We start from the raw sequence: 12,867 nt of genomic DNA, 5'->3' as shown, positions 1-12,867 counted from the left end.
TTTTAGGGATTTTCAGTTCGTTTTACAAGGTATTGATAACATACCCTATAATTGATAAAGACGTATTTGATCCGTGATTAGCTCCGATAACTAATTTCCTAATGATAAACATATCCTTGCTGAAAGGCTTATTAGGTGCAGAAAACATTTTATCCTCAATGAGTACGAGTTGGCAAGGAAATCTACCTGAGGAGAATATGATGAGTTAAAAAAAATATATTTAAGAAATTAGACGAAAATGAACAATTAATATGGGATTGAGAAATTATAGAGAATCTAATTTGTGAAAAAACAAATTATTATGACCTGGAAAGAAAAAAATCATTGAATAGATCGAATAATAAGTTGAGGTCAATATTATGTAAACAGAAATTAAGATTAACCAGTTATCAACCGAAGGTGATTGTGGATACTAACAATCAGAAAGTTTTGAAGTAGTTTGATTTGGAATTTTCATTTCCATTTTTTTCTGGCATCTTTGTTTATTATTTCATCTTCATCATTTCACCTAATTTTAATCATTCACAAATTAGTATTGTTTCATATTTTTCAATATCCCCTTTTTCAACTAGCACATCGAAATATTTCGGTCCTAATATTTTATATATTTTTGGAGTTTCATACACATTTTTTATTTTTAGTTCTCATGAATTTCATAAATAATAACACCTATAATATTCATAGGCATTTTTGATAGAACGCTGATTAGTCTGCAGAATTTGTTACATTATTGTTCAATACCTTCCGCTTGTCTCAAACCTCCCTTCTCTGAAAGACCTCATAACTCCATGTCGCATAATTTGAATAAATCAATTTTATTTCTATGGAAATAACGAAATAATCAAAGGAACTGAGCTCACGCTTCTCATTGACCTCTCGCAGCAAAGAATTTTCGTGGTTGCTCTCATTCGTAAGACCATGAAATGTGCCCCATCCAAGTATTATGATAAAACGTCTAATTCGGGTAAATTTTGCTTAGTAAGTGTTTTCTGAGTTACATCTGCTTTGTGTTCGGTATTTACGAGAGCGAGGAAAAAAATGTGATCGGTTAGATCATAAAATGCGTCATTCCAGCCAAAAGTTATTTGCTATCTCTGCTCAATCAACTAATGCGTTCAATGATCAAAATAAGTGGATAAATACTTCAAATAACTTTTGGCGGGAATAAGTCAACCCAGAATAGTTTAGTGATAACAAAACGCACATTTAATGTAATAAATGAACTAACCTCATGAGTCATCAAGTATGACTGATTATTGACAGTGACAGTTTTTTGACTCCGGGTTTTTAGATATTTGTAGACAGATAAAAGTCTGAAAGAAAGACTGAACAATAAAATGTATGGATGATATCTTCTCTTCAATGCAAGATTTTTGCATTACCGATACTAACATTATTTAAAAGGTGCTCTTATCCTAACGCACAAATGCAATAACTTGGTTGTGATCAAAGGTGAGTTGAAAAAAAAACTATCTTTGCGAGTTCTATTTATATAATTTCAAGACTGTGCTTTATCTCTTATATGTAAGCATACTTGCAGCCGAGAATAGTCATCCTTCATGCAAGATAACAGTTTTATTGATTTACTTTTATCTTATCTTGCTTCTGATTTATCTAAATTGTGCATAAAACACCTTGAAAATTCCTGCTGTGAAGTAGGATAAGTGAATATATTCTATTTTTTTCAGAAATGGCGACAGTTAGCGAGTTGAGGGTATCTTGGTTTAGCTGTTGTTTGCCTCAACCCCAAAAAAGACGTCGTCGAATAGACAGGTAAGAGATAAACTCCTTATTAGGATAATTATGTACTTTATATTTCAAAAGCGTGCAAGACGTGACTTCCGGTTTCTCCTTTTGAATTGCAATACTAAGCAGTCATCCTTGCAGGTCAATGATAGGCAATCCGACAAATTTCCAACACACTGGACATATAGGTAGTCGGGACGTTGAGATGCCCGGTGACCAGCTAGTAGCCCTCCAAAATCAAATGAGAAGCAAAGGCGGTTATGAACCCCCTTACAAGGTAAACCTCAATTTTTTAAAAATAACTTTCATGTTATTAAGTGTTTCATGAGAGCAATCTTATTGTACGCCCACATCTTTTTTATTTTAGGAACCGGATTGGTGCCAATAGTTCCATTAAGTCAGCGTGTCATATTGTAGGAGATTTTATTATTTATTTATTTTATCGTATCATTTTCCTGAGTTAGTTCCATCGAACTGTATATAATTGTTAAGAGCAAATGTTTTGATATTTTTTTATTGTTTCTAGTAACAATGATTTAACAGATGTTTTATAGTATTATGACCTTTATTTGGAATTCAAAATTCCTTGTTCTTATTGGCATGTGCAATGTTGAATGTGTGATTGACAAAATTTATCACAATATTTATGTACTATAATGCTGCAGTTAGGATGAGGTGAAATAATATTTTGCTCCAAAGCACTTTTCGTTTCAATACATGTGACATGGTGAAAACTCATTACAAAAGATTTCCAAGCAGTTGGTTTACAGTAGTGATTATTTTGATTTGTATTTTTTATGGCAGAAGACAATTTCACGAAACTATTCCGTTTTTATCATACATTGAAGTTGTGGAGTGACTTAGATAAATCAGACCATTCAGTGTGGTCCTTTACGTAAAAGATAAGAAAACTATTTCGTTTGTTGAATGTCGGACTACATTTATTTTAGTTTTGGTTATTCAGATAATCAGATCTTAAGAAAACGGTAGTATTTTATATCATGTTGAACACAGGTCATTATGACTTCAACTTATTATGAGTTTGTGATTTTGGCAGGCTTGGTATTAACCTAGAAAAATATTGACACAAGCTGTATAAAAATCTCTCATTCAAATTACAAATCTTCCAGCTTTATTGCTCAAAATAAGCAACAAATAATTTTTATTGAGTACACAAATAATCTTATTCATTAGGTTCCAGTTTTATTAATTCAAAATTTACAATTGTTTGAAATTGGCCCTTTAAAACTCTTTATCAAGTCGCAATTTCGTATACCTCTTTTAAATAATTTGTTTAATTTTTGAATAGGACTCTGAAGTAAGAGTTTTTTAGTATTAATGAATTTCATGCCTTTTTTAATGAATGTGTGTCAAAATTGATTTGGAAAGTAGCTTTAGCAAAAATAATGTTTCTTTGCAGTCACAGTTTTACTTCAATACTCTTACATTGAAATGTACAGACTAGTTTAGTTGGTCGTTAGATTTAAGTCGCATTTATAACCAAACCGTGCATTGAAAAATGCCTTCATATGATAATATTTTTGGATGAACAGATTTTGTACCCAAATCACTATATATTGTTAAGATTAAAAAGAAATAGTAGTTTATTTGAGTTATAAATCAAAATAAATTATTTTTACGTTTGAAAATATATAGGTATATTACCTACAAACATATTTGAATTGATTTTTTTGTGTTGAACCTTTATGTTTATTTCGAACCTATAATTATTTCTGCGGTAAATTTTCATTTACATCTCATTGCAGGAAGTATAACTATGAAAAGTTGTTTTATATTTCAAATGATCCTGTCCTCAAAAAATTTCATAATTTCTTAGTACCAATAAATATTATTTTTATTACTAATTTATACAATTTTTCAGGGTAGCCAAAACACCCTAACAAACTGAGCAATTCGTTTGTTGACAGTTATCAACTATATAAGGGAAATAAATAAAAACGTTTGTAGAGAAATATGGCAGAAGTATACAGATTGAGAAAAGTTAAGCAGTGTATAAAATGTCACAGTTTTTTAACAGATCATTTTCAATAGATAATCTTCGAGTTTCTCAAATTCTTGACCTATAGGCTGTTGCTAACAAAAAACCGATCTAAGAGCCTCAAGCAGGATAAAGATATTCCCTTTGTTTTCTCAATGTGACGACAGCATTTGCTAATTTTCAGTTACTGAACGAAATTGACAGTGCTGATATGCTTGCAAGTTATCATTCAGGCACTTTTGCGATGGATTTGGGAAACAACTTTGCTATTTTTTGTGATGGATGTAACCATTTTATGAAGTGCGGAAATTAATATTTCCGGGACTCTTCACTTTTAAACGCGATATGATATCAAGATCGGAAAATTACCCCTTTATTGGTAATTTTGTACGACCCCGATATTGTTGTCCCTTTCGAGAGTTGAGAAGGGGACTAATAGGAATTTCGCTACAGTTACAACTCAGCTCCCTTATTTGAGAGAGAAAACTCTCGACAACCGTGTATTCTTTTTCTGTTTGGGAAAATGTCAAATTATTGAAACAGTTGTATGAAAGCATAGCAGAGTCACACTATTATTGTTTCTTACATCTCGGACTGTAAACTTTATTTTGGGTTTTTTCATTAAACTCGTAGGGGACTTTAGGAGATTAGGTTGGGCTATAAAAGAAAACGTCAGGATTCTGTGGGAGTCAAGATTTTTTTTCCTTGGTAACCACGAGAGCCATAAGACGTCACTTACGGGAGCCAAGTTACAACTGGTGCGTGACAGTAGTCTACTTAGTCCGCTTTGTATAGAAAATCACGCAACTGTTGAAAAACTATTATCTAATCAATATTTATTCGATGACAACTCCTATATGTGATCACATAATCAAAGTTTTTAACCAGATTCATATTTTGCCTCAGTTCAAGTTCTGACAGAATCAGAATAAAATTTTCAAGTAACATTTTCAACAAAATAATTTTTGAGCCGATTTCAAAGAATTACTTATTTGTATTTTGTACTTATCATTTCAAATAACGAATGGGCGTAATATTTATAATTTCACCTATGTGGTGGCGACATCTGTCAATCAGTGGTCAAAAATTTTGAGTCAGATTCCTATTTCATAACGGTTGAGATACCAAAAAATAGATGGCAGCAACTATCATATTATAAATTTAAAATTATTTTGAAAAAAATTTTGTTCTGCATACGTAGAACCGCTTTCTGTGATACACTCAATAACCTGCACGTCGTCTTGATTTCAATCAGGTTGGAGCCTGGCTCCCTTACCCTTTGAACTGATGTTTGCCAGAAGGACAAACGGGTCATACACTCAATAAAAGTCCTGTCATTCATTTTGAAACAACTTTAGCCGATGTTATGACATCTATCAAGGAGTAGTCGAGGTTTTATATTTGCTACAGTTTGGGCACTGAGTAATAGATGGAAGCAATAATCGAAATAACTTGATTTTACAAAATACTTTTTTTTGTTCTACAAGGTGTCACTCACAGTGAAATCTGCGAAAATCATAAGATCTGACATTGCACTAATACTTGTGCATTTTTCAATTAATGGAAACAAATGAATACGCTACATACTTTTCGATTCTTATATTTAAAATAATATTTATAAAATATACATTTATACATAAATAAGAAAGGAATCAAATCATAAAAAGTCCATGTCTAGAGCATTGTACAGAGCAGCAATTTCACTGTGGCTTGTTATCCTCCAAAAAGGAAAGTTCAATGACTTTGCTGCCGCTTCTTCGTCTTGACCATCTCCTATCACTACATAAGTACATTTCCTACCGAATCTCGTTACGATTCTTTCGAAACAACTTTCTTTACCTGAAACAAAAAGATTTTGAATTAGTGATGTCAATACTTATTTTACAGCTTCATAACAAAGGAAAAAAATCAATGAGTATTCTTTTTTTGCATGTTAACGAAAATCAGAAAAGTTCAACACGAGAAATTACTACACAATATGAACTTCTGGAGATATGATACAGTCAACTTTTCGTTTTAATCCAAAGAATTTTTTATAATCCTATTTTGGAAAATTTTAGTGACATGTGTTTTCCTAAAGACTTATTGATAGCATTATTACTACTATAAAAATAACACAAAAATGTGAAAAACAACTTCAAAACATTCAAATTTTTCGGTATTGGATTTGATTCAATAATTATTTGAAGATATCATAAAAAAACCCATCTCCGCATACCAGAACTTAACTGATCCATGTTTCACGATTAGTTGAACCACACTTGACAATTCATACTTTATCAGATAGTGGGAAGTTGAAATATCCAAAAAGCGTAAGAAAAACATGAACAATGCAAGTGTTCTAAAATAAAATAAAACTATACCTATTTTTGTTGCAGAATAAATATTGTCAATGGGAAAAACGCCTCCAAGTCCAAACAGCAATATTTTCGCTAGGGCTGGTATGAGCTGAGTAGTTGTCACTAGAACGTTGACGCAATTCGGTCTAGAATTGATCAACGTCAAACACTTGTTGGCCAGCGTTAACCAGTTGTCTGTGACCGATTCGATTTCTGCTCGTAATTGCAGCCATTGCTCCCTTTTCGAGGCTCCCAAAAGCCCCCCAACACTGAGAGAAATAGAAAATAGACTCAATATAGGAAATACTGTTTATTGAATAACAAATGAATTATATGCATAATAAGACCATCGTCCAATACATTATTTACAAACAAGGTTGAAATGATGTGGGGAATAATTAAAAAAAAGCAAAAATAAGCCAATCAATTTAAATTTTTTCATGATTTTCTAAATGATTCGAAAGAAGAATTAAAAATTTTTGGGAAAGTTTTTGGCTTTCTACTACCCCATCTGTTACAAAAAAAGGGATGAGAGAATCTTCCAAAGAAAGAAAGGAAGTAATCAATTTGAAAATAAGTAACTCTATACATGGATGTGTAGATCATGCAAAGAAGTAACTTTCTGACACAAACTGAAAGAAAGTCCTCCTGAAACAGCTACTTTCATATAAAGATTGAATTACACGAAAGAAAATAATTCTTTCGAAACAAACACTTCTATATGAACACTGAATTATATAGAAGATACTTTTCTTCGCCTTTAGAATAAGCTCATTCATGAATATATATCAGTACCATGAAAAAAACCTTGTTTCATATTTGAAAATAATAATACTAAAAAAATTATTCTCTTTCAAACTCACCTGCTCCTATAATTATTATAAGTTTCCTTAATCTTTCTATATCTGAAGGCCAACTTTCTCATCCAGTCAACTCCACCTCTTACGCCTGATGCTAAACACAAATTGCCACTGCCCGTCGACGAAGACTGGAAACCGTCTGTAGTGAAGTTATAGTTCGATAAGTCTTGACCGTTGTCATCTGAAGATACATCGTCTATGTGTACTTGATCACATTCCTGAAATTAAGCGATTAGATTCAGTTCACAACTACATTGTGTTCTAACAATAATTAAATTCCATTATTACAACACTGTTTTTCATATATATCAGCATTTACGATATATAGAGCAAATACACACTTTTAGGACATCTGATAAAGTAACAACCATAACTAATATTTTCAAAGAGTGTCTCTCACCTCAATGTCATTGAAGAAGAAGTGAGTGTCGGCTAAGTTGAAAACCATCTCCTCCATCTTGAATCCGAGCTGGACAACGCTCTGTGGATCCTTCTGATATTTGGTTGCATAGCTGCCCGTTAAAAGACTGTGAAATATTATTATAGTTTCATCCAGGTCCCAGATGAACACCCTGTCTGTGGCCGATTCAGGGGTCGTCGGTGAAACAGTGTTTGTCCGTCTTCCTCGACCCCTTGTGGCCCGAGATTCTGATCCCAAACTACCCGACGATTCTCTAGAACGTCTCGCACTGTCTGCTTTCAATGGTGATGTTGATCCTTCAGCTAGGGCGATGCCATTGGAGGAATTGTCTGTGAAGTGATCAAGCCATAAATTTCATATTATAAGAACATCTGCATCATTTTTACTTGTATCAATTCTTACATTGATTAACATCAACAAAAGTAAAACTTTGGCGTATGATCCAGCAGTGTTTTTATTAGTTCAGCCAATTTTCGGAAAATTACATCTAGTAAATTTCTGCAGATATATGTTGGAACTTTATGAATTTCATAATATACACAAAAATAACAAATGTAGTGCATACACTAAACAGAAAATACAATGAACCTTTTGTTAAATACCTTCTGATTCTGAATCGCTCGTGTCACTATAGGGGCATAATAGCATTTTAAACTATATCGAAATTCGTGAAAACTCGTACTGGCAATCATGTATCAACTCGGTAACAATGATATCAACATTTACTTAAAATCAACAACCCATTTTGACACCAACATTCTCCGCTTTAACCTTCAATCCAACCAAACAAAAAATAATTCTTCTTCTTCTTTTTTTTAATTTTCTCTGTTAGGGCCATCTGGCCAGGAAATTGTTTTTACAAGCAGCCCGGATCAAACACTTGAACATTTTTTACTAAATAATATTATATTTGTTATATTCTTATTCTCGAGATGAAGTTTGAGTCATTTCACCGAGACAAAATGAATTCGATAATATTCAGAGTTGTGTAATTCAAATTCAGTAACAAAAAACAATTACCGTGAACCAATGAAAGAACCAGCTGAGGAAATTACAAACAATTTAGAAACACTTTCTTAACGTTTAAATTATATACACACCTAATATAGATGAAGTAGTCAACTGATATGAAGCAGCTCCTATACTACCACTAGAACTGGGCGAACTGACATATGGTGAGTAGCTTTGAGCATAATAACTTGAAGGAAATTGTGGAGTTTGAGAATCGGTATACGTTGTTCCGTAAGAGCTGTATTCCACCCCCTGAAATAAGAATTATGGTTATATTTGATTTTCTGATTCAGTAAAATTATAATGTTTTTTATACATCAATTACAATAATAAAGTCCTGTAATTTTTCAAAATGTATTCTATTCATTGACTAAACTTGAAATGACTTCTGCCGAACCCTAGCGACACTTGTAGTTGTTTCATACATCTTCTACCGATTGACAATACATATCACTACACAAAAAAATCTTCCAGTTCTGCTAAGGCGAGTTCTTGAGTTCAACAGCAGTTCATCAGATATGCTGTTGATAGAAGTAACACAATGAATTTTCGTAATAAAAATTTAAGAACGTCACATCGGTGATTCATGAAGCGATGAAAAAAATAGTTTCGGAAATTAATGAGTTCAACGGTGAATTCAAGAACTGTCTTATACAAAGATTACATTTACTATTCGAGAGAAACACGGAGTGGGTGACATCTATGTTTTACAATTAGGAAATAAAACTCAGGAAATATTTTATTGTTGCCATAGACCACACTTCATTTGATAAAAGAGGTATCTGGTATGGAGTATTTTATCATCCAGACATGACGTCTGTCGGAAATATTAGATATGTCAGACGGTAAAACAAAAATAATGTCTCGTCAACCGTTTTCACACATCGTTGCGATTGTGGTCTGAGCAGCGCCATTATCAGAAGAAATTAATCCGTTGAATAGTTGGCTAATTCTCTGCTAGTTTCCCTGCTGGCAGTACCTTTTTGATTCATTACTAAACAATACCTCTTTGATTTATTAGTCATTATGAAGACCTAATTTTACATTTCTGAACAACTAGATATATGTAACTTCATTGCAATAGCCAATGTTTTCCTTGAGTTCGATTCAAATCTATCAAACCTAGATGTCGCCCACTCTTAGGTCCCCCTGAATAAATGCCTGAATTCGCATGCCAGCACATGCTATTTATACAGAAGAAGAATTGAAGCCACGAATAAGTTTCCACAAACGAACAAAAGATGTCGCCCGATTGTCGTCGCCCCCTCGATATTTACCTGTGCCGAGAAGCCCTGCGTAAAGGAAGACGCTCCGGGGGCGGCGTACGCAGCGTAGGAAGGGTATTGACTGGCCTGCCCTGTCGCGTTGAAAGGCGACGCCGGCGACGCGTACGACGACGCTATGTAGCCGGCGCTCACTTTGCAGGCGGGGTTGAGAGCCCGCGAAGAGTTGAGTCCCGAGTAGGGGTACGAGGAGGCGTTGTAGAAGGACGACGCCGAATTTATGTAGGGCGTTGCCGATCCTGTGGAACCGTAACCAGGTTGCATGCTGGAAGAAAAAATCAATTATACACTGAAATTGTAAATTATCTGTTATTTCAATGTATAGAAATTGTGAAACAGTTGAAGGCTAGGCACTCTTCACAGTGTTTCAGGATTAAATGCACTAGGCCAGTTTAAGGGGCTGAATTGAACATACGAGGTCTGTTCAAAAAGTAAGGTGAAAGTTCAAATCTTATAGTTGTGATAAACATGAGACTTCGATATCATATCTTGCCCAGAATATACCCACATTGACCTGTTATCAGAGAAAATAGATAAATAAACCGTCTTCAGTTGTTGTTAAGTTTACCTAGTTTTTTCATTTCATTGTGGAACGGATTTACATTTTCAGAGTACCGACCTACACTCGTATTTCTTCATGTAACAGATTTGTATCCCATGTGATAATTTTTTTCACCAAGAATTTAGCTGCAGATGAGTTCAAAATATTATGGTGTAGTTTACATCCAACAGTGTGGGTGTTGAAAGTAAAAATTGTTCGATGTAGTTTTCAAGCAAATGCTAGTTTTTCGTAACGTTTGTTGAATTAATTACATGAATCTCTTTGTTATGATATTTAGAATTCGTGAAGTGCAAATATTATCTCTCTCTCTCTCTCTCTCTCTCTCAATATATATATATATATATATATATATATATATATATATATATATATATATATATTGCAAGTCTGTGTCCGGAATGTGGTCTACTGTGCTTGGATATGAACGATCGTCTGCTTTATAAAGATTATTGTTGCGATCCTACTCCCACGTGGACATCCGTTCCACTCCGGCCTCTAACCGGCGTGAATGGGAGTACTATTGATTTCAACACTCAATACTTTTTATTTACACTACTATTATTTTATTTATGCTGGTTCGTTATATAACGGCGGACATTCACAACACGGCGGACATTCACAACAATGGCGTCCGAGGATTACAAAGGTATCCGAAATTAACCTCTAGCTAACGAATCACTATCGATTATTATTGAGAACTCTCAAACCCACCTCGTATACTTATCTTTGTACACAAGAAATTATTTTCAGAAAAAATTAAAACAATTAAGACGACCTACGAAATGAATATTGAACCAAAACTAACCCCAATTCGAACATATTTTTCTAGAAAAATTAACATACCAATCAGGCTGATGACTTGAATGTTCAGTGTTATAAGGGGTTAAATATCGTCAAGAACACACAATTCCTCACTATTGTTCTTCATTATGCAAGACAACAAACACCAGCAAGAACCTTAAATGTGACTTTAAATAAAACGCGTGAGTTGTAAACAATACCGTTTGTTTGTAACCAGGTGATTCGGCGTCACCTGACACGGCCACTTCACAGCAAAGATAATATGAAATAGTTAACTGACAAGAGATATCAAAATGTGCTTCCATAGAAATATAAAATTTATCTATTTTATTATGAAAACAGGACAGTTGTACAAAAAACTTTGTACGGTATTTGTGTTATAAGTAAGTTTTATTATGAAACCTTAGTTTTAACCCTCATATCATGAATAGCAGAAGTTATCAAGGAATCGTGGTCAGAAGATTCATCTGATAGAGCAGTGAACACGGTCTCCTTAAAAAGTCAGATTCAGAGTTTTGCCCCCGATTCATGGGTCATGCGCATCAAAACGCTCAAGAGTTCCTTCGTTATCTTTTAGAAGGTTTACATGATGACGTTAATAGAATTATTGAGAAACCTAAACCGATCTTAACGGAGATTAACGAAAAATTGAGCGACAGCGAAAAAGCACAAGAGTCATGGCTGATTTGAGTACATATAACTCTAAAGTTGTAGATAATTTCGTTGGTCAATTGAAATCCACGATGAAGTGCACACATTGTGGACACTCATCTGTAACCTCGATCTGGGATTATATCTATTATATCTACCTCAAAGAACTGGTCAATTAAGTTTATCACAGTGCTTGGATTCCTTCACAAGAGAGGAAACTTTGGATGGACATGAAAACCGACGTGTTCAAGTTGCAAGGAAAGAAGAAAATGCACAAAGTCTCTATCAATCCATAAGTTGCCCCGTATTTCAGTCATTCATTTAAAACGATTTTCTCTAACAGAAAAATTTAGAGGTAGTTTAATGTTGCCATCGAATTTCCTCTAGATAGATTAGATATGAATAATTATGCAGCAGACAATGTGACTCCTTGTCGTTATAATCTATATGCACTTTCGAATCACAGTAGGTCCACCTACAGCGGACATTATACAGCATTCTGCAGACATCCTTTTAATGGCACGTGGCAGGAATACAATGATTCACAAGTGTCACCAATTTTACCAAAATCGCTTGTGAGTGGAGATGCATACATCCTCTTTTATAAAAAGGAGGAAACGAGTTCGCACCTTTGAGCGTTTTGTAAAGTTATTTTTGAACTGTTGATTTTAATGTTATAATGAATTACATGTTATTGAACTATAAAAAAATAAATGAAAAAAACGAACTCACAAAATATAATAAAAAAATACCTATTATAATATGAGTGTGCTGCTGAGTATGTCTGGTGGTAATCTTTATCATACAAGTTTCCTAGATCGAGGGGAGTGCCATAAAAGGAGGCAGAGTCTTGGACGGCCGCTACGCAGTCAGGCTCCGCCAAGCCGGGGCTTCTTATTTCGCTCTTCACACCTGAAATTCGAATGTGATTAAAAAACAAAGTCAGAAATGTCAATATTTTTCCAAAACAAAATTTGAGAAAGCAAGTAAAACGATCAACATATTTTTTTCAGCCTTTTATTATTAGCATCGTTACATGGCTGGCGGACTGCGAATAATCATGATGCTCCCTAGGTGGCTCGGCGAGTTATTAATACTGCCTACCCAGGACACGAGGCAATGTAGTCGATGCCGAGAAAAAATATTTGAATTAAAATACTCATTACTCTGAATAACAGAAAATAGAACAGAACA

The 12,867-nt window shown here is 34.0% G+C and overlaps 2 protein-coding genes across 2 annotated transcripts in view; one reads left to right on the top strand and one right to left on the bottom strand.

Annotated features, from left to right (window-relative positions):
- Positions 1–1,264: 1,264 nt before the first annotated feature.
- Positions 1,265–3,422, top strand: LOC111506609 (CDC42 small effector protein homolog). The gene is made up of 4 exons (XM_074179645.1): positions 1,265–1,452; positions 1,689–1,773; positions 1,888–2,023; positions 2,114–3,422. The coding sequence occupies exons 2-4, from the start codon at positions 1,691–1,693 to the stop codon at positions 2,132–2,134; spliced, it is 240 nt and encodes a 79-aa protein (XP_074035746.1). The 5' UTR covers positions 1,265–1,452; positions 1,689–1,690; the 3' UTR covers positions 2,135–3,422.
- Positions 3,423–5,329: 1,907 nt separating this feature from the next.
- Positions 5,330–12,867, bottom strand: part of eya (eya transcriptional coactivator and phosphatase 2) — an 84,109-nt gene continuing 76,571 nt past the window's right edge. Inside the window, exons 4-10 of the mRNA XM_074179643.1 lie at positions 12,426–12,585; positions 9,654–9,924; positions 8,466–8,628; positions 7,345–7,694; positions 6,948–7,162; positions 6,109–6,353; positions 5,330–5,584 (exon numbers count right to left, since the gene is read on the bottom strand). Of these exons, the coding sequence (XP_074035744.1) occupies positions 5,403–5,584; positions 6,109–6,353; positions 6,948–7,162; positions 7,345–7,694; positions 8,466–8,628; positions 9,654–9,924; positions 12,426–12,585 (1,586 nt within the window). The 3' untranslated portion in view covers positions 5,330–5,402. The remainder of the gene's footprint in view (positions 5,585–6,108; positions 6,354–6,947; positions 7,163–7,344; positions 7,695–8,465; positions 8,629–9,653; positions 9,925–12,425; positions 12,586–12,867) is intronic.

Source organism: Leptinotarsa decemlineata, unplaced genomic scaffold (genome assembly GCF_025532065.1).
Source record: "Leptinotarsa decemlineata unplaced genomic scaffold, Ldec_3_MD MMD2_tig00026282_RagTag_RagTag, whole genome shotgun sequence".
Classification (NCBI taxonomy): Eukaryota; Metazoa; Arthropoda; class Insecta; order Coleoptera; family Chrysomelidae; genus Leptinotarsa; species Leptinotarsa decemlineata.
This window is presented reverse-complemented; position numbering and strand designations above follow the sequence as displayed.